This window comes from Hypanus sabinus, chromosome 16, assembly GCF_030144855.1.
Source record: "Hypanus sabinus isolate sHypSab1 chromosome 16, sHypSab1.hap1, whole genome shotgun sequence".
NCBI lineage: Eukaryota > Metazoa > Chordata > Chondrichthyes > Myliobatiformes > Dasyatidae > Hypanus > Hypanus sabinus.
This window is the reverse complement of record NC_082721.1, coordinates 31,916,216-31,943,746: the sequence shown is the minus strand read 5'-3', so window position 1 is coordinate 31,943,746 and position 27,531 is coordinate 31,916,216. Positions and strand designations below refer to the sequence as shown.

The following is a 27,531-nucleotide window of genomic DNA, read 5'->3' as shown; positions in this document are numbered from 1 at the left end:
ATTGTTATATGGTTATATGATCATGACTGATCATCCAACTCAGAACCCTGTACCTGCTTTCTCTCCATACCCCCTGATCTCTTTAGCCACAAGGGCCATATCTAACTTCCTCTTAAATATAGCCAATGAACCGGCCTCAACTGTTTCCTGTGGCAGAGAATTCCGCAAATTCACCACTCTCTGTGTGAAGAAGTTTTTCCTCATCTCAGTCCTAAAAGGCTTCCCCTTTATCCTTAAACTGTGACCCCTTGTTCTGGACTTCCCCAACATTGGAAACAATCTTCCTGCATCTAGCCTGTCCAACCCCTTTAGAATTTTATACGTTTCAATAATATCCCCCCTCAATCTTCTAAATTCCAGTGAGTATAAGCCTAGTCGATCCAGTCTTTCTTCATATGAAAGTCCTGCCATCCCAGGAATCAATCTGGTGAACCTTCTCTGTACTCCCTCTATGGCAAGAATGTCTTTCCTCAGATTAGGGGACCAAAACTGCACACAATATTCTAGATGCGGTCTCACCAAGGCCTTGTACAACTGCAGTAGAACCTCCCTGCTCCTGTACTCAAATATAACCATTGAAGAGAAGGTCAAAACATGCCCACATTGTCAGCGAGTAAGAAATGTTCCTCAGTGGGATTGGCCTGAAGAACCATGGCAGAGGATTCACATAGATTTTGCAGGACCTGCAAAAAGCCACATGCTCTTGGCTGCAGAGAATGCACACGGCAAATGGCCCGAGGTTGCCATCACAAAGAGCACTACATCTGAAAATTACATTGAGGAGTACGTTCCATCTTTAGCTGCTCTGGACTTACTCAACAGCTTGTAAGTGACAATGGCCCACAACTCCTCTCTGAAGATTTTCAGGCACTTATTGAAGCTAACACAAGGAAATCTGCAGATGCTGGAAATTCAAGCAACATACACAAAATGCTGGTGGAACACAGCAGGCCAGGCAGCATCTATAGGGAGAAGCACTGTCGATGTTTTGGGCCGAGACTCTTCGTCAGGATTTATTGAAGCAAACGGTATTCACCACATCAAGTCAGCATATCATCCAGTCACTAATATCTTACTGAATAACTTGTGTAAACAATGAAGCAAACCCTCAAGACTTCAGTGGGAAGTGGATCCTTCAACTAGCATCTTAGCAGTTCTTGCTGACATACCATATCACAGGTCTTGCCACCACCAAAAAGGCTCTCGCCATTGCACTAATGAAAAGACAGCTTCATACCAGTTAAGACCTGCTTAGACCGCCAAACACTAAACAGATTGTGCTAAATGAACAGAAAACCCAAGCAGGGAGATGTGCTAAAGCAAAGTACTGAAGCTTCACAGCAGGAGAGAGAGAGTACTTGCCTAGAACTACATCTCTGGAACGAAGTGGATACCTGTGACAATGGTGGCACAATTTGGTCCTGTGTCATCCAGTGTGGAAACTAGTAACCACAACATCTGGAGAAGGTGTGTTGATCAATGGTTGTCCACTCTGAGGCTACTGAAAACCAACACAAACTGACCAATCAGATCCAGTTGTAGAAATGGGACAGGATTCTGAAACAACCACAGAACCTCCGTTAAGTTAAAATTACACAGCTAGTGCTCTCCCATCAGTGTTTCTAAAGTGACCCTTACTGACAATGTAGTACCCAAGCCAAGATCTATAGATACAGTCCATCACCAAGAGATAAAATGATGTTGGCGTCAACCCCAGATCATTGGTACCCTCACAGGAACAGACGACCTCCAGACGGATTGAATCTCTGGTTTAGTGACTAACCCTCAGCACATGAGGCAGAATAATCCCCAGGGTTATGTCTGGGAATAGAGGCAGTCTACCTTCTTTCTCTAGTTTAGAAAAAAAAGTTTTTTTGTTGCTGGTTGAATTTGATGATTATTCTATTGAACGCTAATAGTTCAGTAGCAGGTCTGTATATGAGAAGGGGGAGATACCTTTAAAATAAGGGGGGAGGGTTATGTTAGATATTCATGTGTATTTTGACCTTTACGGGTTGCTGTTAAGCTTCCCTGTGTGTTACGTACTGATCGGAATGTGAGGGCACATTCTGGGTAAATGAGTTACAAGCAAAATAAATCGCATCATGGTTGTAACTCACCTCTCAGTCCCTTGTGTGTGTTATTCATGGTCACCTGGCTTCCCTATACCACAGACACAATAAGTATTTTGAATTAGTCTTTTTATAGGCAGAGGATTCCAGTTAGTAGGGCCATCGGTTAATAGTGGCAGCCTCTTATTTGGGACAACTCTTAAAGAGCAAAAACTAATCAAGAAAGTAAATAGGATTCCTTCATTTACTTGGGACACTATACCACTTAATTGGGACAGGAAACTGTTAACAGTTTCTAGCTAATATCAGTGATATGTTAGCATGATTTTAGACACTACAGCATTTTTAAGTAACATCAGTTGTATGTGTTTGTGTTCAAACAGCAGTGATTTTGCCACTGGTAATTGGTGAAAAATAAGCAGCAATACAAAATAAATATGAACTGTTTTAAGCAACACACACAAAATGTTGGTGTGGCCACTGGGAGATCCTGCATTCTCTGGCAGACAGATCGTAGCTGTTCAGCAAAACTGTCTCCAAGTCTGCATCGGGTTTCACCAATATATAAAAGGCCGCACTGGAAGCACCAGGCGCAGTATACCACACCAGCCAACTCACAGCTGAAGTGTCACCTCACCTGGAAGGACTGTCTGGGGCCCTGAATGGTGGTGAGGGAGGAAGTGTAAGGGCAGGGTTATCCTTGTTCCGCTTACAAGGATAAGTGCAAGGAGGGACTTTTTAATTCCACGTCATCTCCCAGTGACCACCCATTCCCATTCTGATATGTCTATCCATGGCCTCCTCTACTGTCAAGATGAAGCCACCCTCAAGTTGGAGGAACTACACCTTATATTCCGTCTGGGTAGCCTCCAACGGGATGGCATGAACATTGATTTCACTAACTTCCGTTAATGCCTCCCCTTCTTACCCCATCCCTGATTTATTTATTCCCCCCTCCTTTTCTTCTCTCTCCGCTCATCACTCTGCCTGTTCTCCATCTCCCTCTGGTGCTTACCCCCCCCTCCCTTCTTTCTCCCTAGGCCTCCCATCCCATGATCCTTTCCCTACTCCAGCTGTGTATCCCTTTTGCCAATCACCTTTCCAGCTCTTAGCTTCACCCCACCCCCTCCTGTCTTCTCCCGTTGGGAGAAGATTTCCCCAACATTGGGGATTTCCCTTTCCCCTCCTACTTTCAAATGTCTTTCTACCTTTTCTTTCAGTTAGTCCTGACGAAGGGTCTCGGTCCGAAACATCGACAGTGCTTCTTCCTATTGAAGCTGCCTGGACTGCTGTGTTCCACCAGCATTTTGTGTGTGTTGTTTGAATTTCCAGCATCTGCAGATTTCCTCGTGTTTGCAGTATGAACTGGTTTGCTCACTGTGGTTTTAAGCATTCTGGTTTGGAGATGCCAGAAACAGCTGGGAGTGAAAATGAAACAATTTCACTACGTCAAGTAGCTGGCAGTTTCTGGAGTAGGTTACACGGTTGGCACAACATTGTGGGCCAAAACACCTGTATGTGCTGTACATTTCTATGTTCTGTGTTCAACAAGATATAAACTATATAAAAAATTCCTTTTATGATGTATGACCTATCTTTAAATTTTTGATTACAGAGTGGTATACCTTTATATGTTATGCTATAACATTTTGATCAATTTTATTACAATATATGAATGTACACAAGTTATGTTGAGATGTATCTATGTGTTGCACTCTGTAAATCTTGTTTTTTTCTTCTGAATAAAAATATTATAAAAAGAAAGAACAAGATATAAACTACAAATAATTTGAAGGTATTGACAATCATCTGGAGTGTTAAAATGAAAATGAAAATTTGCAGGATGCAACCATCAGAAGTTTTGTTAGAAGGCAATCCTTTGGAGTTTGTTCTGTTTTGTTCACTGACAGTCAATCAAAAGAACACAGCAGCATACACTGGATTAATTTCTTTGTTGATAACTATTAGGAACTACTAATACACAAGTTTTATAGTACAGTATTAGTGTCGGTAATGTTCTAATTTGACTCAGTTAAATCTGTTACTCAGTTAAACAGTAGTTTTTTTTTATACCTTATTAACTATTTCCATGAAACATCAGCTAATTGGGGCAGTTGCTTAATTAGGCCAAAATGCACTGGTCTCAATGTGTCCCAATTAACTGGAATCCACTGTATTTAGGAAGGTAAATTCCAGATAAGCATATAGGTGAAAGATAACCAGGTGTATAGGATTAGATAGGAATGTAAAATTGAAGTTACAATCAGATCAGATATGATCTTATTAAATAAAGTGGTGGCTTTGGGGAAATAACCTATCCGTTCTTCTAGTTCATACTTATGTTAGTATGCATATAAGTATCCTAGGAAGTTGATTCCAGGAGGTGGGCAGTGCATCATGGAAACTTTAGATCACTAAGACCAGGTAAAACTTTTGGCTGAGCTACAACTCCACAAGGAATGGATCTTGCAGAACTACAGTGTCCTAGATGAAGGCAGGGCTAGGCTGAATGCTGCGGATGGAGACTCTACTTGGCTGAAGTTCTCCAAGAGAGGGTCTGGCTAGACCACATGAGGGGTCCTCCCAGATGAGGGGTCTGGCTGGTCTGATAGGTAGTTCTATGGAAGTGGCATTAGGTATTTTGAATCCACTCACCCTTAACCCCAGCCCCACCGGCCTGGTATCTTTCAGATACAAACTTGGAAAATAGGTTTTAATATGAAGAACTCGACTGCAAGCAAGGCTTTAACAACTAGGCACAGACAGCCTCTGATCCACAATATTAATAGGCAAATATCTTCTGGACTGGGAACCCTGTTTGATTTGTCATTCATAATCCATGCTCAATTTAACTTCTCACCCACTTCTGCCTCCTCAGTTACAGTCAGATCGGGAACTTCGGACCCTATCTGACCCAGATAAATCTACAAACAGCTTAATAGCTTTTACATATTATTGAATGGTTGCAACACAGACTAGCTATTTGGCCTTTTTTGGAAATATTGGCTCGTTGCACTGAAAGACTATTTGGGCGATCACACCCAAACCATTTCTATGTGCTTTTTGGTCCATCGAATCTGTACTGGTTTTAGTAAGAACATTCTGGCTGCTCCCATCCCTCCTCCTGCTCCTCAGTCCCTGCAAATTCTTTCTTTTCAGATACTTATGCAGTTGCTTCTTAAATAGTATAATTGAATCTACCTCCAAAACTAGCCTGGCAGTGCAGTTACCCTTGGTTTTTGAATGTCATAAAACGTTCTAAGGCAGGGCTATCCATCCCTCAAACACACTCTGAATTCAGTAACATCAAGTCAGATATTCCATCTCGCTAGCATATTCTTGCTCTCTCTACAAATCACCGATACATTTTGTGCCTAGAAATCCATCTGTCTTCTTCTTAAATATATTCAACAGCCCGGCCTCCACCATTTCCTGTGGGAGATAAATCCACAGACTTATCATCGCAGTCCTAAATGTTTTATATTGCATCCTGAGAAGGAGACCACCAGTTCTTGTCCCACTGTCCCTCCCCCCTACCCCCAAACCACATCTAGGATAAACAGACTGCAAACAGACTGTCATCAGAATTGTGAACCTTTCTAAACTCAAGTAAATGAAGGCTCAGTACAGCCAAACTTTCCTTGTAAGAAAAATTCTACCATTCCAGAAATAATGGAGATAAAAGAGATGCTGGAATCTGGAGCAGAGAAGCAAACATCCTGCTGGAGAAGTTCAGCTGATTGAATCTGCTTGGGGAAGGGTGGGGGGGGGGGGGGATGTGGAAGAAAATGTCAATGTTTTAGTTTGGGACTCAAGTTATTTTCCCTCTTCAATTGCAGTCCTGATGCAAGATCTTGTCAATAACCTCTTCTGGTCCAAAGAGCACAAACTCGGCTTCTCCAATCTACCCATCTCATTTAAGTCCCCCTTCTTACAATAATTTCGTAGTGTCATGGAATGGAAACAGGCCCTTTTAACCACTGAATCCATACTAATCATTCATTTACAGCTGAGTACCTAGAGGAAGCATGATGCAGGTTTAATGATCACATTGAAGGAAGGCAGATCCTCTCTTCTGATCTACAAATCCCTGTATGTTTAACAGTTCTGAAACATTGACATGCAACAAAACTAGACACAATGTTGAAACCACAGTACATAACCAATTAGAGCTACAGGAAGAGAATGTTCAAATTGAAGGACGAGTGGGCACCCTCTCACATCCTGCCCACATTCAGGATTTGACCTTTGCTATGTTGGAGGTAGTTCAGCCCCCAGGACACGATCTTTGTACTTGGTGGTATGTCGGGCGGGATCTTAATGAGGAAAAGAGCAGCCTGGAAATTTCTAAAAGACAATTGGGAAGAACAACACAATTACTATCAAGGAGGCTTTTTAATATCACGACTAATTGAGCTAACAGTGGAAGCTGACGTTAAGAGCTTCTTCGAGGAACTAATTTTATTTTTCTGCTTGGGTTAGAGGGCGTGTGCTATAACAAGAGGTTGGACAAACTTGGGTTGTTTTCTCTAGTGGTGGAGGCTGAGGGGAGACCTGACTGAGGCTTATAAGATTATGAGAGGGATAGATAAGAGTCAACAGACAGTATCTTTTCCCAAGGGGTGAAATGTCTAATAACAGAGGGCATGCATTTAAGGTGAGAGGAGGTAATTTCAAAGGAGATATGAGGGACAAGTTTTTTTTTACAAAGAGGGCAGTGGGTGTCTGGAGTGTGCTGACTGGAGTGGTGGTAGGGGCAGATATATTAGGGAATTCTAAGAGATGTTTAGATAGTCACATGAATGCGGGGAAATTGGAAGGATTTGGACATTGTGTAGGCAGTAGAGATTAATTTGGTTGCCTGTTTGATTTCTAATTTAATTGGTTCAGCACAGCATTATGGGCTGAAGGGCCTGTTTCTATGCTGTACTGTTCTATCTTCTGTGTTCTTCAGTAATCCTCCTCAAATCCCATTTTACTCTCAAAAGTATTTCAAAGTTCAAAGTAAATTTATTATCAAAGTACATAGACGTCACCATGTACAACCCTAAGATCCATTTTCTTATAGGCATACTCAATATATCCAAAGTAGAATAATTGACATAACAGAATCATAGAATCATCTATCCACAAACTACCGCTCATCCACACAGTAAGGACAATTTACAGTTGCCTATCAATCCACACATCTTTGACGTGGGAGGAAAGTGAAACACCCGGACAAAACCCGTGCATTCACAGGGAAACAGCACAAACTCTACAGCACAAAAATCACTGCGCTGTTCTTCTCATCAATCCTTATTCATACTTTTCAAAAGCTTGTTCTTCTTTCCTAATGTAAAGGCACCCAGATTCAGACATAACATTCCACATGGCCACATCAGCATTTTATAAAGGTTCACTGTAACTTCCTTGCTCCTGTACTCTGTTTACATTTATCAAATCCAGGTTACTGTGTCCTTCCCTAACCACCTTCAAACTGCATGGTAACTTTCAATGCACATGTTATTACATATCTCCCTGCTCTTGTACCCATTTTAGAATTGTGCTTATAGCTTATATTGCCTCTTCACATTCTTCCTCCTAAATGTGACACATGGCATTTCTCAGCATTAAGCTGCGCCTACCACCTATTCACCCAGACAATTCCTACCATCTGCAATACAATCCAGTTTTTGTGTCATCTGTAAATTTGGAACTTGTGCCTTGCACATTCAAATCTATATTAAGAAAAGCATGGTCACTGTACCCACCTTGAGGAAATACACTGCAAATCCCTCCAGTCCCCCAATCAACTAGTACCCCATTTTTATTAATTACTCAATCTTCTATTTGTGCTGCAGAACTGTAACTTTCAATCCTGATGTTAAATGGATGAAGCAGAACATCATCAAACACCTTTTGAACATCAATAAACACATGTCAATTGCATATCCCTCATCAAATTTTTCTGTTACCTTATCAAAAAGTGCATTGGACATGGATTGTTTTTAACAAATCCTTGCTGACATTTTCCACGTAATCCACACATCCAATTGGCTCTATCCCTGGTTATTGTTTATCAAACTTCCTTATTACCGAGATGAAACTGACAGGTCTATAGTTGTTGCAATTTTCCTGACACAGTTTTCTGAACATGAGGTGCTACAATCGTTCGGTCCCAAGGCTCTATTCTAAATCATACAAGTTTGGAAGATTATAGCCAGTGCCCCTGCAATTTCCTCCTCTACTTTCCTCAGCATATTAGGATGCTTCACATCAAACAGTTAACCTTTCTGGTAACTTCATTATTAATTTTTAACCAAGCCAAGACTTCAACATCTTGATCTGCTGGGATTCCATCCCATTCTTCTTGGGTGAGACTGAAAATGAGGAAATTATTTAGTGTCTCAGCCATTCCCTCTGCCTCCATGAATAAATTTCATTTTTAATTTATGATCAATCCTACTCTTTCAGTCCTTTTCCTGTTCACACACTCAAGCTGTACATCTTTTCTCATAGGTCTTTTTTCCTTGATCATTTTTCACTGCCTCTCCAAATAATGAGCCATCAGCCTGGCTCCTGCTTACAACCTGGCATCTGTTATATGCTCCCCCACCTCAATCTGTTTTACTTTCTACCTATTTTGTCAGCCACAGAGCTCCACCTTTAATTTCTCTACCAGCTGCCCTTGTAAGAAAGCATTCAGTCTGAAGCTGAAACACATCCGCCTTAAAGTTTCACATTGTTCGTTATGATTTTGCCTGCCAATCTTTTGAATCCTTTTAACCTGAACCAGGGATGGTCTCATCATTGGGGAACTTCCTCATCTCCCATTAACCACTTTTATCTTGAATCTATGACTTTTATCAACTTTATCATAGTTTGATTGCTGTTTCACAAATGCTCCTACTTCATTTTTCCACTCAGAAGGTGGTGAGTGTTTGGAACAAGTTGTCAACACAAGTAATAGATATGAGCTCAATTTCAAAGTCTGAGAAAAGTTTAGTTAGGTGCACAGATGATACGGGTATGGTCCAGGTGAGGGTCGATGACAGTTGGCAGTTTAAATGGTTTGGCGTGGACTAGATGGGCTGAAGGCCCTGTTTCTGTACTGTACTTTTCTATGACTCTATTTAGCCTGGCTCCATTTCCCAGAACTATGTCCAGCAATGCTGCCTTTCTCCTTCGACTGGAAACATACCAACAAACAAACAGCTCATATTAACAGTTAAGAAACTCCTCTATCTTGATATGGCATTGTTATCAAAGATCCAATTAACTCTCCTCTGTGACTTCTGTGCAAATTTAGTCAACATCGTTCCATGTGCTTGTGGCCTATAGAATAATCCGAGTGGTGGAAATATAACTGTAATGTTTCTTAATTCCATACAGATAGTTTCCTTCCTCAATCTGTCAGGAGATCTTTCTCTGGAACTGTAACATTCTTCCTAATTAGTATTCCTGCTTCCCTCCTTTCTTCCATTCAGAACCTTTCCTGAAACACCACACATTCTGTAATATTTATAGCCCTGTCCCTTTTTATAGCCAGGGATCAGTCACTGCCACACTGTAATCTGATGAGGTTAATAGCATCTGCAGTTCACCAACCTTGCTGAATACACTTCATGCATTCATGTGCATACATGCCTTAGATCTTTTTATCCTTCCTTCCTACTTGAAAAATACCAATTTTGTAGTGTCGTGTTATTTACCTCTCCCAATCCTTTTCTGTATCATTATTTTCCTTTTCAATGGTACCTTTCTTCTACAAGAAACCTCAGTGTAGCAATAAGTTAAATACGATTGGTGTCAGAGGATTCATGATCAGAAACACTTCCAGCTGCACAAAAATAATTTATGGAGCTAATTATAGTTTAAAATACCAATGCTTAATTTTGTTTCTTTCCACAGGATTCAGTTGAAAATCAGAATTGATACACAAAACAATGACAATACATTTCCTCAAAACGAGAGGCAAAATTTCAGTTGCAGATGGTAAACACCAACAGCATCTGTTGTAAATGTACCTGGTATTTGAAAGATGGAGTTACTCCTTCAACTACACAGAATGATGGCAATAACTGTGCTACAAATCAAACAGTATGTACCCAGGGCACATTCAACACTTCAGCCTAACATATGTGAGCATCATATTATATATCCAAAGAGGTAATGGGTTGTAAATGCTGGCCTCCCAATAACCCAAATTCTGCCCAACTCCAGATGGTCAAAATTTTAATTAAGACAACAAATTAAAATGGTTTGAATTTATTTTAATTTAAACTGAGCAAACCTAGACATAATTCTACCCCAATAAATTACACCATCCAGCCTTTGACTCGTCATGGAGATCAGACTAGCAATTAATCTGCCTCATTTTGTTGGTGTTGGTGAATGCCACTTTATCTGAGCATTGTGATCCAATGATGCTGAACAGCTGAGTGAAGAGATTGAGATAGAGAAAGAGAAAAATTTTCCTCATAGTTCTATGTGATAACATTGGCTTTGGACAGAAGTCCCAATGGAGGAAATGAAAGCAAAGTCCACGGAAAAGTAAATTGCAGAAGGATTGCATAGGGAGAGAATCACTGGGTTGACTTTGAACTTACTTTGAACCTTGAAATTCAGAGTGAATTTTGAATGTCTTTTGTACATAGCTATCTTTCTATTATGGTAATTATATACAAAACAAGTTAACTATATTTGTTTTTGCATTTGATTCTTGCATTCTGTTTATTGATTACAGCTCAGTGTTCAACCCCATTAATTACCAATCTCCAAAACCTGAGTCTCTGTATCTCCCTCTGCTACTGGATCCTTGACTTCCTCATTGGGAGACCATAGTCAGTGCGAATTGAAAATAAAATCTCCTTCTCTCTGACAATCAACACGAGCACACCTCAAGAAAGTAGCCCACTACTCTACTTTCTCAACCCCATAGGGTTCACAACCTTTTTTATGCCATGGACCCCTACCAATAGCTGAGGGGTCTATGGACTCCAGGTTGGGAACCCCTGCTCTGCATCCTAACTGTGTAACCAGGTACAGCTCAAATGCCATCTATAAATTTGCTGATGACACAACTATTGTTGGCAGATTTTCCAATCATGATGAAGAGGCAAATCGGGAGTGAGACAGCTCAGCTGACAGATCAGTTGTGTCACAACAACCACCTCCCACTCAACATCTGTAAGACCAAGGAATTGATCGTGGGCTTCAGGAAAGGGAAGTCGAGGAGACACATACCAGTCCTCCTTGAGGGATCAGCAGTGGAAAGGGTGAACAGTTTCAAGTTACAGGGTGTCAACATCTCTAAAGAATTATCCTTGGCTTAACATATTGATGCAACAATGAAGAAAGTACTACAGCAGCTATAATTCATTAGGAGTTTGAGCAGATTTGGTATGTCACAATAGATTCTAGTAAATACTAGAATTCTACTGTGTGAAGTTTTGGACTCCTTATTTAAGAAAGGAGGTTCTGACGTTGGAGAGGGTTCAGAGAAGATTCACTAGAATGATTCCGGGAATGAGAGAGTTAACATATGAGGAATGTTTGACCGCTCTTGGACTGTACTCCTTGGAGCTTAGAAGAATGAGGGGGGACCTCATACAAACATTTCGAATATTGAAAGGCATGGACAGAGTGGATGTGGCAAAGTTGTTTCCCATGGTAGGGTAAGTCTAGTACGAGAAGGCATGACTTAAGGATTGAAGGGCGCCCATTCAGAACAGAGATGCGAAGAAATTTTTTTAGCCAGAAGGTGGTGAATCTGTGGGATTTGTTGCCATGGGCAGCAGTGGAGGTCAAGTCATTGGGTGTATTTAAGGCAGAGATTGATAGGTATCTGAGTAGCCAGGGCATCAAAGGTTATGGTGAGAAGGTGGAGGAGTGGGACTAAATGGGAGAAAGGATCAGCTCATGATAAAATGGCGGAGCAGACTTGATGGGCCGAATGGGCGATTTCTGCTCCTTTGTCTTATGGTCTTAATGCACAGATGTACCACAAAGAGCATTCAAGCTGGTTGCATCCCCATCTAGTTTGGAGGAGCCACTGCATAGGATCAGGCAAGGCTGCAGAAAATTGCAAACTAAGACTCACCCAGTTCCATCATGGGCAATAGCCTCCCCAGTATCAAGGGCATCTTCAAAAGGCAATGCCTCAAAGTGGTGACATCCATCATTAAGGACTTTCATCATCCACAACATGCCCGCTTCTCATTGGTACCAGCAACGAGGAGGCAAAGAAGTATGATGACCCACACTCAGCATTTTAAGAACAGCTCCTTCCCCTCTGACATCAGATTTCTGAATGGACAATGAACCCATGTACACAATCTCACTAATAGTTTCCCTCTCTTTTTGCACTACTTTGCTAATTTGGATTCCGGTTAATAGGACACATTGGGACCAGTATACTTTGGCCCAATTAGCCTAAGTTTCATGGAAATAATTAAAAGGTGTAAAAAAGACAAACTACCATTTAACTGAGTAGTGCTTTTTGTGTTGAAATGAAATGGGAGAACAAATTAGAACACAACCAATACCTCTACAGTATTATGAAACTGTATTAATTCCTAAGAGCTATCGTTAGGAATTCATTTACCAAGTTCTTTGGATTGACTGTAAATGAACAACATAAGTGCAGGCACTGAGTGCAAATAATGGACTGCCTTCATGCAAAGCTTTTGGTGATTTCATCCATCTAATCTTCATTTTTATTGTAATGCTTAAGATGAATGTCAATACCTTAGAAATTGTTCGTAATTCCTAACTCACTAAAGTAGTGAAATCACTCCGGGCTGTTTCTAACATCTCTGAGCCTGAATGCATAGAGCAGTTCTGAATTGTCTAACTGTAATTTATCGATTTGGCTATTATGTATTGCACTGTACTGCTGCCACAAAACAACAAATTTCAAGACATATGCCAGTGATATTAAACTTGATTCTGATTCTGAAGAAAAATTCAACAACATAGCTTTCTCATACAGCTGTTTATTATCAAAGTTTCCACCCCTCTTAAGCCGTAGCTCTTGGACTACCTATATTCTCGAGTGTTAAAAATATTTGACTATGACACATTACAGTTAATCTTAACTATGGCTTCTGATAGCTGGTTTACACACATGCACACAAAGCAGACCCCAGTCTACACCAGGTCGCATTGGGAGCACTGGATACAATGAATGAATGAATGATCTTTATTGTCATTATACATAGGTACAATGAAACTCTGTTTGGCTTCCTCTCAGGCAATCAAACAAAGCAGTAGATATTAACAAGACAGTAATAGAAAAATAGTATTAAATAGATAAGTAGCAGAAAGTAAGTTGCAGCAGCACCAGAATATCACAGTAATGCACAAAGTGCCGTTAATACACGTATTTGAGTCCTCTTGTGTGCATGTGTGTGCTCACAGTTTCAGTCATTGTTCTGTGGGAGTGGCATGATGGAGGCCGCAGCTCTTCCTCAGTGTATTTGTTCTGGCTTTTAGTGTCCTGAACCTTTTGCAGCGGGTCAGACAGGCAGCGGGTCAGACAGGGAGTGGCCGGGGTGTCTCTGGTTATGCTGATTGCCTTCCTCCTGAGTCTGCTGGAATAGATGGTATCCAGGGTCATCTACAATAGATGACCCTGCCTGTCTTGTCCCTCCCTACTCATCTCCCTCCAAGCACTTTTCCCTGAAAGCATGACAAGTGCTCCACCTGCCCCTACAACTCCTCCCTTGCCACCATTTAGGGCCCCAAACAGTCCTTCCAGCTGAGGCGATACTTCATCTGCAAGTCTGTCAGGGCCATCTGTTGTATCTGTGCTCCCAGTACAGCCTCCTCTACATCGGTGAGACCTGACGTCGTTTGGAAGACCATTTTGTCAAGCAATTTTGATCTGCCCGCCATAAAAGGCAGGATTTTCCATTGGCCACCAATTTCAATTTGACTTTCTATTCCCAGAGATATTAGCCCATGGCCTCCTCTACTGCAATGATGAAGTCATTCTCAGATCGGAGGAGCAATACCTCACATTCTGTCTGGGTAGCTTCCAACCTGATAGCATGAAAATCAATTTCAAACTTTCAGTAATTTGTCCACTCTCCCTCTTCTCTATTTTTCCATTACCCATTCTGGTTCCACTCTCATACCTTCACTTCTCCTATCCGTCACCTCCCTCTGGTACCCCGATCTTTCCCCTTCTTCCATTGTCCACTCTCCTCCCCTATCAGATTCCTTCTTCTTCAACTCTTTATCTCTTCCACCTATCATCACCACTCAGCTTCTTATCTCATTCCTCTCCCCTACCTCACCCACACACCTGGTTTCACCAATCACCTGCCAGCTTGTACTCCTTCCCCTCCCCCCCACCTTCTTATTCTGGCTTCTGCCCCCTTTCTTTCCAGTCCTGATGAAGTGTCTCAGCCCAAAATCTAAACTGTTTAATTCCCTACATAGATACTGCCTGACTTGCCGAGCTCCTCCTCCTTTTTGCACATGTTGAGTAATATTGAACATTTTGCTTCCTTGCTTCACTTTTCAAGCACAACCTACACTCACAGGCAAAATAACTGAGCTAACTCCTGGTGATGCTTTTGGAGCTCTGAGTAAATGCAAAGAAAGTGTAATTGTGGGAGTGGCAACATTGGTGTGTCTCTGCAGGTCAGTAGTTTACCTATTCCAAAAACTTCCTAACTCAGAGAAAATCTACCCTAAACAAATTGCTCAAGGGAAAGACCATATGACCATAAGACATAGAAGCCTTTGGCTAAAGAAATTTCTGTTTTGAAAGGGTGCCCTTCTATCCTGAGGCTGTGCCCTCTTGTCCTAGATTCTCCCACCATGGGAAACATCCTTTCCACATCTACTCTGTCTAGGCCAGGGGCCACTTGGACCCGTTTCCCACAGAAAAGAAAACACTGGGAGCCGCAAAACCCGTTTGACATTTAAAATGAAATAACACTGCATACAACGTTTTGTTTTGCCTTTATGCTATGTATAAACAAACTATAATGTGTTGCATTTATGAAATTGATGAACTCCTGCAGAGAAAACGAAATTACATTTCTGCATGCAACAGAAACATTTTGAACTCCGAAAAAAAGACGTTAGGTTAAAGGTTACTTTTAAGTAAAATACTCAACGTCTATTTGAGTCCTTCTTGTATTTATGAAAAACGCCAAACTTAAATTTGCCGCCAGCAGCAAATCAAAAATAACATCAGCCAGCTGTCAGCCTGAAAAATAAAAGGACTATTTCACTGAACAATGAAAACATATGAATATATGTAAAATAATAGGCAATTAAAATATTTATCATACTTGTTCAGGTTGACTCACACCTGACAATGCAGTCGTATTCAGTAGGGATGGATCGATGCTTAGGGGAGTGACCGGGAAGGATAATGTGTTTTTTTCCTCTCTGAACTCACAGAAGCGTTTCCCAAACGATGTTTGCATTGCGATGATTGCAGAATGTAAATACTCCGAATTTATCATGTCGTGACATTGTTTGAACTCTCTCAAATTGGGGAAGTGAGACAATGTGCCTTTCTGTAAATCTCTGGCAAGCACTGTCAACTTGCGCTCGAATGCCAAAACATCCTCCAACATGTGCAGGCCTGTACGTCCTTACCCCGTTGAAGAGCTGTGTTCAGCGTGTTCAGGTGCGCTGTCATGTCTACCATGAAGTGTAGCTTTTCCAGCCACTCTGGCTGTTCCAGCTCAGGAAAGGTGAGTCCTTTGCTGCCCAGGAAAGCTGCCCTTTGCTGCCCTTTTCTTCCAGACACGCGACAAAGCGTTTCAGCACCTCCCCTCTGGACAGCCAGCGATAAAAACACGTAGCGGTTGCTACACGCAGTCAGTAAACTGCAGTCAAAGATAGCTTTATTCGAACTAAACAGCCTTGCTTTTAAGCCTCCCTCAACCCGCCCCCCATGGGCGCGGATGCTGCAACAGACACGTACTCACAAACCCCCGTAGGCTATCTCCCTTAGCCTGAACGCTGGCTAATTGTGAGCCGGTTCGGATGTGTCAGGAAATGGGTCACCACAACGTCTTATTTAGATTGTACAAGATCACCATAATCTTCAAATTTAGATTTACATTTCAAAAACTAACAAACTAACATAAAATACATTTTAATTAAATACTGACCACGTAGCGGTGTGCTACACGCAGCGCTAAAATTACGACACGGAGTCGGTAACTGCAGTCGAAGGAAAAAACCTTATTCGAAATCTTCAGCCTCACTTTTAAGCCTCCCTCAACCTGCCCCCCATGGCGCAGAGGCTCCAAAGCTCTGTGCTCGCAAACCCCCGTAGGCTATCTAATTGTGAGTCGGTTCGGATGTGCCAGGAAAAGGGTCGCCACAACCAATTATTTCCCAAAGTAACAGGGAGCCGCAGCACAGACGTAAAAGAGCCACATGTGGCTCCGGAGCCGCGGGTTGCCGACCCCCGGTCTAGGCCTTTCACCATTCGAAAGGTTTCAATGAGATTACCCCCCCCACCCACCCCCATCCTTCTGAATTCCAGTGAGCAACAGAAAATAGGATATGGATCTTTCTTCTCATGAAAGGAAGGATTCAGATTCCTGGGACCCAGTTCTGTGGAAGGTGCCAATATGACAAATTGCACCTATCTATTTTACTTATAGAATAAATTAACCCTTTGACTAGGTCCTGCATGAAAGGTTGGGCAAGAAGATTCAGTTGCTTGCCATTCAGTGTGAAGTAGTAAATTGGATTAGACATTGGCTTCGCAGGAGAAGCCAACAGTGTTAGTAGATGGTTGACTCTGATTGGAGACCTGTGTGCAGCAGGGATCAGTGCTGGGCCTGCTTTTGTTTGCCATCTATATCAATGATCTGGATGATAATGTGGTAAATTGGATCAGCAAATTTGCAGATGACACCAAGACTGGGGATGTGTAAACAGCGAGGAAGGCTATCTAGGCTTACAGCAGAATCTGGACCAGCTGGAAAATGGATTGAAAAATGGCAGATGGAATTTAATGTAGACAAGCATGAGGTGTTACACTTTGGGAGGGTAGAACTTACAAAGTGAGCTGTAGTATGGCACTGCCAAGTGCAGTTAGAACAGAGGGATCTGAGAATACAGGTCCATAATTACTTGAAAGTGGTGTCACAGGTAGATGTGATGACACACCAATGTTCCCTCTAAGGTGTGCACCTGCACACGTCTTTTGTTACTAGTGCACAAAGGAATTTAAACTGGGCACAAAAGGTGATCACCTCTACCTCATTGGCATGTTAAGTAATATTTCATGATTGTACACAATCACATTTCCTTTTCTGGTTTCTGATGTGGAGTTTGTGATGATTTGTCAACAGTTTTTAAAATCAGCTTACTTATACTCTTTTTATTGAAGAAATTATTCGGTGCACACAAATTGTAGTCACTGGGCGAAAAAGTTGCAGAGCATGAGATTTTTGTGCAAACTGGTCATTACAAATTAGAGGGAACATTGCACCACACCAGGGTTGTAAAGAGAGCTTTAGGCACTTTGACCTTCATAAATCAGAGTATAGAGTACAGGAGTTGGGATGTTATGTTGAAGTCGCATAAGACATTGGTGAGACCTAATTTGGAGTATTGTATGCAGTTCTAGTCACCTACCTAAAGGAAAGATGTAAATAAGAGTGAAAAGGTACAGAATAAATTTACAAGGATGTTGCCAGTACTTGAGGACCTGAATAATATGGTAAGGTTGAACAGTTTAGGGCTTTATTTCCTAGGGGAGATTTGAAAGAGGTATACAAAATTATGAGGGGTAAAGTTAGGGTAAATGCAAGTAAGCTTTTTCCACTGAGACAGAGTAGGACTAAAACTAAGTTCATAGGTTAAGGGTGAAGGTGAAATACAGTGCAATTAAGGGGAACCTGAGGGGAACTTCTTCTCAGAGGATGGTACAAGTGTGCAACAATCTACTAATTCAACTAGCAAATGCAGGTTGGATTACAACATTTAAGAGAAATTTGGATTGGTACATAGATGGGAGGGGTATAGAGGGCTATGGTCTGAGTGCAGGTCAATGGGACTAGGCAGAATAATAGTTCAGCACAGATAAGATGGGCCAAAGGGCCTGCTTCTGTGCACTCATGTCCTATGATTCTATAACTCCACATTTGGGAATGACTGGTATGAGGTTCCTTGAAGAGATATTTAATATAGCAATCCGGAAGGATTTAAACTCCCAGGTTAACAGAGATTGGAACTTCAGTGGGTAAACAGAGATGGGCATAAGAAGGAGTGAAATGGATGACAGAAAAGGAAGAAGCAAAACTGGAAGGTGGAGAAAATAAGAGGCAACTTGAGACATAGTGCTAAAGTTAAGCTAAAGGAGCTAGTTATGCTAAAAGAGACAAGATGAAAGTCATTGTCTTCATCATGCAGAACATTTAGCAATGAGGTACATGAATTAACACAAAGCAGATAAAAATTATACTATTGCACTCACTGAGACACGGCTATAGGATAACCAAAGATTAAAACTGAACATCCAGAAGGTATTCAATATTTAAGAGGAAATAGAGAAAGACAGCAAATGTTAAAGGAGGAAAACAATGCGATGTTTAAATTGGGCATTTGCCTGGGAAGTTTTTTATTCTTTTATTTTATAGATACAGCTTGGTATTAGGCTCTTATGGCACGAGTCTGCACCACCCAATTATACCCATGTAACAACTTAACCTATTAACCCATACATCTTTGGAAAGTGGGTGGAAACCAGAGCGCCTGGTAGAAACCCATGCATCATGGGGAGAAGCGGCAGAATTGAACTTGGGTCACTGGCGTTCTAATAGAGTTGCACTAAATGCTACACTACCACGCTGCCCCAGGTAATAAAGTAGAATCTGAATGGATGGATCTGAGAAACACCAATGGCAAAAAATACTGGTGGGACTTCTCTATTGTCCTGCCCCCACCTCCACCTAAACAGCAGTAGCGGTATCGGGGATGGATTTAAATCTGAATTAACATCACATGCAAGCAGAATATGACTGCAATCATGAGTAACTTAACATATATATTGTAGAAACCAAATTTGCAAACCATCAATTTTTAGAACAAAATGTTGAGGAACTGACAGATGACCCGATACCTCATGATGAAAAAGGAATGGGTAATAACTTTCCTGTGTTTGGTCTGTTAGGAAAGCACAACTATATCATGAAAGAGAAGTCACTGAATCAAAAGAAAAGAAATTAGGTGAGGTGAACTGGCAATGAAAGAGCAGGGACTTCTATATATAGATTGACTGTAGAGAAGCTATGGTAATAACTAAAGGCATAAATTATTATTTTTATTCATTATTCATTCTCTTCAAACATAAAAATAAATCTAGGAAGAGGGTTCAACCCTGTTTTTAAAGGAAAGTAGGAATAGAAAGAATCATAGAGTTGTATAGCACAGAAATGGGCTCTTCAGCCCAACTCATCCATGCCAATGCGATGTCCATTTAAACTAATCCCTTTTACCCACAGTAGGGCCATCTCCCTCCACTCTTTTCTTGTGCATGTACCTGTACTGTATCTGTCTGTACCACTTGCTCTGAATCGGAAGAGAAGGCATATAAAATTAACAGCAAAGACAGCTGGCCTGAGATTAGAAGCAATTTAGAATTTAGAAAAGAACAAAAAGATTGAAGTGAGTTAAATAGGGCATGAGAGCAAAATTCCTGTGAAAGCTTCAATACTATGGAAAAAAAGCTTAGTGAAAAAATGCATCTTCCATGCAGTCAAAAATTATGACCAGAAATAAAGAATTGGCAGAAGAACTAAACATATACTTTGGATCTGTCTTTACAAAGAAGATAAAGAACTTCTCAGATATGTTGGGATGCCAAAGTTTTAGAGAGCGGGAGGAATGAAATGAGATCAGTAACAGTAAAAAAATAGTGCTACAAAAATTAATGGAGCTAAAGGCAGACAAATCCTCTGGGCATGACAATCTAAGGAAATGGCTCTGGAAACAGTAAATGCATTGGTGGTCAACTTCCAAAATTCTTTAGTCTCTGGTACACTTCCCACAGTTTGAAGGCTGGCAAATATAATTTCACTGTTCAAAAAAAGGAGAAAGGAAAACACTGGGAAATTACAGTATGCTTAATGTCAGCAGTAGGAAAACTGCTAGAATCTATTATACTGTAATAGATGATAGAATTATTTGGAATGAATTAAAAGAATTGGACAGGGTTAACATCAGTTTATAAAAGGATTATGCAAATTAATTTACTGAAGCTTTGTGAATGTAATTCAAAATGAGAACCAATGGATATGATATTCTTCAACTTTCAAAGGCTTTTGATGTAAATCCCACCTAAAAGATTAGCATGCAAAGTTAAAGCAATGGGATTGAGAATTGGTTAATAAACAAGAAACAAGGGGAGGGTCTTTTTCTGGGTGGCAGGCAATGACTAGTAAATTGCTGCATGGATCTCAGATTCCACTCCAGCAAGTCACCATATGTATGCAAATGATTTAGATGAGAGAACTGAATTCAACAACTATTAAGTCTGTATATGTCACAAAGGTAGAGTTGAGCTTACTAGACTTTTATTCCTGAAATGAGAAGGACAATATTTACTGGAGTACCAGAAGAATGAAAGGGGATCTCATTGAAGCCTATGAAGTTCTTACATGACTGGGCAGATTAGACACAAAAGGGTGTTCACTGTGGATGGAGAGTCCAGAAACAAATGGCGGAACCTCAGAAAACTGAGAATAGAAATTAAAACCAAGACAAGAGAAATTTCTTCACCCAGAGGGTGATGAACATGTGAAATCCTCTGCCACTGAAGGGAGTGGAGCCAAGTTATTAAATCTGATAAAGAATGATATATGTTTCTTAATGCCAAAGGGATCAAGGGATGCAGAGACACTTCAGGAACATAGTTCTTCTGAAGTTGGGGGATCAGTCTGATCACAAAGAATGGTGGAGCAGGGCCAAGGAGCAGAATGATATAACCCTACTCCTATATTTAATGTTTTGACTTTTCTAACTTCCCCATCCATATTGTGCACTAAAATAAGCCTACTCATTCAAAGGATTATTCTCCATAATGTCCACAGTTCCAAGCAATAGCATCACCAGACATGCTTTTCTCATTCACTTTTAGTATTTCAAAGAGACCAACGCCTCATTCATCTCCACCATCTCTCCTTCTCACAGCATTTTCCCATGCAGCTAGAGGAGATGAAACACCTATGCTTTATCCTCTATCCTCCCATCATCTAAAGGCCCAAACACATTTTCTACATCAAGCATTGATTTACTTCTGCTTTCTTGTATTTAATATATAGTTTTGCAGTCCAAAATATGGTTGCCTATACATCACAAAGACCAAATACAGACTGGGGAGTGCATTGCAGAACACCACCATCCAGTCCACAAGTAAGCCAAGTATCTCTGCCCCCTCTCTGAGATCTCTCTTTTTTTAATCCCTTACACTGTTCCAAAAGAGCTCAATGTAAACTTAAAGTCAATCAATCATCTTCTCATTTGGCACACTAGAGTCTTCTGCATTCAACAATGAGTTCAACTATTTCAGATAATCAGCATTCTTGGCACTTGAATTTTAGACTTCCATTATTTGTACCATATCCCCTCTGGTGACTTCAAATAATTATTCTGTATTTACATTTCATGCTCTATCTTTCACCTTGAAGCATCGCACTTTTGTTATTTAATTTCTTCTGCCTTCCACCTTCTACAGAAATATCCTTTTGTTTTCTCCTCCCCTCCCTTGTCTTTCTGTGCATCTTAAACTTGCTCCAGTTCTACCTATTCTCAGCTCTTAAAAGGTTATCAATTGAAAATGTTAATTCTGTTTTTCTCTCTACCAGTGTTATCTGAGTATTGCTAGCATTTTTTTTTGTTTTTTATTTTGGATTTCCATCATCCCCAATATTTCTCTTTGCCAGAACAGAAAGCTTAAAGCATTGAATTTCTTCCCATTTATCGATCTGAATCTTCACCAACTCCCATTGTCAATGATTACCTAAATCTGTGATGAATCATCACTTTGTGATGTACTGAACTCTGTAGTATTAGAAATGAAATAAAGTTATAAGAAACAAGTTTCTCCCAGATATATTTTTGCTCATACCTTTGAACCATGAAGTAAGTACCTTTAAACTCCAACTACTTGCTTTCATTGCAATTATTACAATATAAGCTTGGAAACAGATTCAGCCCCAAATTGAGCAGAAACAGTACTTGACACCTCTAAGCACGATGGTTCCTTACCCTTTATGTTTGTAAGTGCATAGAATATAGTGCCATTGTGCCTTAGACTAGATTTTAAGTCTGCCTGAGTGGGATCAGATGGAGACAATTTCCACATAAGTATGTAAACTTTGACTGCATAAAGGTCTCCCCAGTGTGGGAAATTTGGATCTGAATTGGACAGTAATCAGTTGAGGCAAATAAGGTTCAAAAGATATTTTGTCCTGGATTTAATTCATATATGAAGTACCACTCAAAACATAAAATAACTTAGCATTTCAAAAGCTGATTAAAATAATTATAATATACTATCAGAAAAACTCAAGTCGCTTTGCTTGGGTTAATTGATGACTTTTAGACACATTCATGACTGTAATATTACAATAATGCATTCACACAGGGAATGACTGAGTTGCAACAGCTCATTTCATGCCACACCTTAATTATTAAATCCAAAGAAAGTTTTCATTGGAAGAAACACTGGAAGAAATATTCAAAGAAAGCAATTCAAGTGACAGCTAAGAATTGTCGATCAAACGATAGACCTTCATAAAGTTTTCCTTTACAGATTAAATATAACTAGCACTTCCACTATTCCCATGGACAAATATCAATTATCCATTTAAAGTGCTGAATTTTTAAAATATTTAGTAATTTTTCAATAGCTATGCTTTAAGTATTACAACTGAGTTTCCCCCAATGTCTGAAGGTTTCATATCAACCCATTAGTTACATTGTACAGACTTGCAAAGGGAAGAGCAGTTAGTCAAAACACCAAATATATAAATAAAATTAATGGTTATTGCATTAATTATCTCAAGAGAAATCAAATAAAAATGCTTAAGATCTACATACCAATCCCACTCTCACAGTGACTTACTGAGCGTTAAAAAAACTGACAAACTTCTACAGAAACACAGCATGGTCTTCAGGCTTCATCAAATATGTGACAATAATTGTGAGCTAGTTGTGAATGCACAGTACGTTACCGTTTTTAAAAATTCATAAAACGTTCCAAACTTTTGAAACTCTGAAAATTATGATTCCCCTGTATGCACTTCTGGTAAGGCTCTCACTTCTTTTACAATGGAACAGCTTTACTCTTGCATCAGACTGTAAATTACACTGCACGTGTAGCATTCAAAAGAACCCTGGGTTCAACTATTAAGCAGAAGAATGAATGGAGCTTTAATCTGAATTAAAGGTCTCAGTGACATATGCATTTCAACCCAACCGACACTTAAAGTTCATTGTAACTGAATTACAAAATGTTCATGGAAAATCAACTTGAAAAGCCACAGCAGGCTGGCCACCAGCAATACACCATGATAATTGTTCCGTCACAGTCTAGTTTTGCAGCCTCTCCACTCTGCCAATGATAGCTAAAAACATAACGTCTCCATCCTCTAAAGTGAAAGACTTATGCAGCCAACTTAAATCCCGATCTCTGTGAAATCTGCACGTTAATTCAAATTGTACATATTTTCTGAAGTGAAATTGTGACTGACCTAAAACTCATAATAACGAATAAGAAACCTTGGCTCAATTTAAATTGACTATTTATTTAGCAATAAACTCAATAAAAAATAACATTACCAATAGTATCTAATCACTTTCACTGTCTTGGCCCTACTTAGACCCCATTTAACCCCGTTTGTAGACAGCTCGTTTTATAGCGTTTCTCCCGGTTAAAACCCCACGGATTTGCAGTGGTCGCGCAGAACGTTCATTAATTAGACCTGTGCTTTGACAAACCACAGCCGTGGTTTTCATGGTAGAAATGATTAAACCACAGAAAGTGATCCAAAAACAATGATAAAAATCCTGAAGTGCCATGTAATATAAAATGGAATTTGACTTATTCAGTTACAATTAACCACCCGCCCCTCCCCCTTCTCCCTGGGTCTGAATGAATTTCCAGAGGGGTGTTCTGGCTACGTTTCATGTGCTGTCTTACTATTTGAGTATCTGAGTTCAGCAAGGCTGCTAAGTACATGGACGGAAATTCACACATATACTATGAAGTTCAAATCCATGTTCTTTTAAATACAGATGCTACAAGTGGGTCCTAAATCCCTTCGAGGAAGTTTTGAAAGTTTTCCTAAACCATAGTCTCTAAAATCTCCTCAAACCCCCACCCCCACTCCCCAAGTCACATTCCAACCAAGACAAAAGAAGTGGACATCTTTCAAGTGTAAGCCCATAAACTCAGCCCGGCACAAATTCAAATCCTCCTCGTACTTGTGGTTATGCCGCCCTCCCGTTAAAACACTTGGCGCCCCCTTGCCCCATCCATCCGTTCGCAGCAAGCCAACCGCTGGCTCCTACTTTTGACTGTATTACCTACACAAAAGCACCAAGTCTGAAGCAAACGGGAGCGAGTGGGGGTCGAGTTTGGGTGGAACTGATTGTGGATAGAGGCCAAACAGTGGAGAGGATCACAAATTACACAACGAATCCTTCCAATTTTCTCTTTATTAGACGGGGTCATTTCAAAGAGATCAAACTCCAGATGCCAAGCAAAGTTGCCAAGTAGCATTTGTTTTATGCAAATAAAAAAATATATATATATATTAAATATAATGATTTGGGAACGCTGATTCGCTGTTGGGATGGGGGGGGTCTCACTTAGTACAAAATGAGTTGTGGACCCCATATCGATTAGATATTTGACTGTAATTTGTTCGGATATTTGTAATTGACTGAACTTTACCCTCTTAGGTTGTCTTGACCTCGTCTCCTGACCCGGGATTGTGAGTCTCTGTCCCCGGCTCCAGCGAATCTTGCCGCTCTAAAGTCGCCGCTTCGTTGGATCCGCGCCTCTTCCGTGGAGAGAGAGATGAGAACCGTACATCCCAGCACAAACTTGGCTATCCACCGTACCCTCATCCTACACAGCCTCCTGGAGAAAGCTTCAAACTGCTGCAGACTCTCAGCCCCCCGAGCTGGAGCAGAGTGAGAGTGAGAGAGAGAGAGAGAGAGAGAGAGAATTAGTGTTGTCTCAAACTCCCACTCCCCTCACATGAATTCTGACACAGCAGCAGACGACTCTCAGCAAAGAAGGGGTAAGCTCTGAGCACACAAGAGTTTTAAACAAAGCCAAAAGTTTACCATCAATGGGAACGCACAGCGTAGCAGCGGGGAAACATCTGCTTTTAATCAATACCCAGCGAATTCCTTCAGGGTCGGGAGATTCTGATCAGCCTAGAGCTCTTTGTTTGGTGGGGGATCTGGGCCAGGGAGGGAATAAAATCCTAACCTGAGCAGGGCATGGAAGAGGGGGGGGGCAAAAAGGAAGGGGTGGGGGGAGGTGGGATTGACAGCTGTAGCCAAACTGGGCAAGGAGGCGGTCCTTCGCCGACAGCAGCGAGAGGCTAATGGACAAACCAGCACATTCCTGAGACGGACCTTCCTCAAGCTTTGCGGCTCTGAAATGAACAGGATCGATTGCACATTTTCAGTTATAAGATATTTTTCCAAGGAACCCTCTTCAGACTCTCCCAACAAGATCAGAATTCTTAAGAAATCGGTCCCGGATACATATTCTTAAAGGAGAAATCAGTTAACTTTAGCGGACAACAGAAATGAGGAGAGTAAATGGAATCCACCTCAGAATCACGCCAAATTTACCTGGAGTGGAAGTCCATTGCCTTACACCGGCGCTCAAAACCATATGCACATTTAACTTACCAACGCTAATAAAGCTCCTGATGGAAAGCGATAGATAATTCGACAATTTCTTCATCTAATTTGTATGCTGCTCTTGCCTCTTATACATAATATAAAAATAGTACATTGCCCCATGGGTTGAAAAGCCAAACCCTAGTTTTGACTTTATTTGAAAACTTAGTTTCTAAATGATTCCTTCTGACTGGCTTTGTAATTAGTGATTAGAAAATCTGTCAAAGATTGTCGAGTATCAAATTTAGGGTGAATCCTTGAGAAGTTCACTCTTCCAGAGATACTCACGTTACCCGTCACCTGCCTCAGGCATATCCAAACAGATGTGCCACACTGCACAGCTTGGCTCTGTTCTCTGCTCTTTTCATTACATCTTCATCACCTCCACTATCTTCCCGCCAACAGCCCCAACTTCATTCACGGAGATGCAGCAAGAAGACACATGTCCATGTGGCATCTTTGCTTCTGTGAAGACGGGCTTCAAGTTAACATCCTTCTGCCAACCTGCACTAGGTGTACAACATCACCCTCCAACAATAAAGGACCACAAGACCTTGGATAGGAATGGCAACATCAGCAACTATCTCTCAAAAGAGATCAACTCTACAAGTATCTGGGAGTGCAGTTAGATGAGAAGCTAGACTGGACTGCCAACACAGATGCCCTGTGCAGGAAAGCACAGAGTCAACTGTACTTCCTCAGAAGGCTGGCGTCATTCAATGTTTGTAGTGAGATGCTGAAGATGTTCTATCGGTCAGTTGTGGAGAGTGCCCTCTTCTTTGTGGTGGCGTGCTGGGGAGGCAGCATTAAGAAGAGGGACGCCTCACGTCTTAATAAGCTTGTAAGGAAGGTGGGCTCTGTAGTGGGCACAGAACTGGAGAGTATGACATCGGTGACAGAGCGGAGGGCGCTGAGTAGGCTACGGTCAATCATGGAAAACCCTGAACATCCTCTGCACAGCACCATCCAGAGACAGAGAAGCAGCTTCAGCGGTAGGTTGCTGTCAATGCAATGCTCCTCAGACAGGATGAAGAGATCATTACTCCCCAACGCCATTCGGCTCTACAATTCAACCACCAGGGGCAAAACATGTTAAGTGCCGGGGGTTAGGACTGAGCTTAACTTACCACTCAATGCACTTTAGTAAACTATTTAAGAACTTTTTACAAGCTATTTATTAATGCTTTTTGGGAGGGTGATTTTAGATGCAGATCATATTTATACTGAGTTAAATACTGTATGTAATTAGTTTTGCTACAATAAGTGTATGGGACACTGGAAAAATGTTGAATTTCCCCTTGGGGATGAATAAAGTATCTATCTATCTAGCTATCTATCTAACTCTGTGAGGGTGGAAATAATCAGCCTTAACTCCAAGGGTCTGTCCGAAAGAAGTAAACAGTACCTTTTTTTTTTACATGCATCAGATCAGAAATAGTTTTAATGAGAATTCAGAGATTCAGAATGAGAAGCCAAATCAAAGAGAATATACTTGCATGAAGGATAATCCAAGGATGTAAGAATATTCAAGTGGCCAAGTGGAGATCAAAGTGTAGTG

The 27,531-nt window shown here is 40.9% G+C and overlaps 1 protein-coding gene across 1 annotated transcript in view; it reads right to left on the bottom strand.

Annotated features, from left to right (window-relative positions):
* The window catches only part of fbn2b (fibrillin 2b), a 274,386-nt gene extending 249,205 nt beyond the window's left edge, over positions 1 to 25,181 (bottom strand). Inside the window, exon 1 of the mRNA XM_059991505.1 lies at positions 25,006 to 25,181. Within this exon, the coding sequence (XP_059847488.1) occupies positions 25,006 to 25,181 (176 nt within the window). The remainder of the gene's footprint in view (positions 1 to 25,005) is intronic.
* Between the last annotated feature and the right edge of the window lie 2,350 nt (positions 25,182 to 27,531).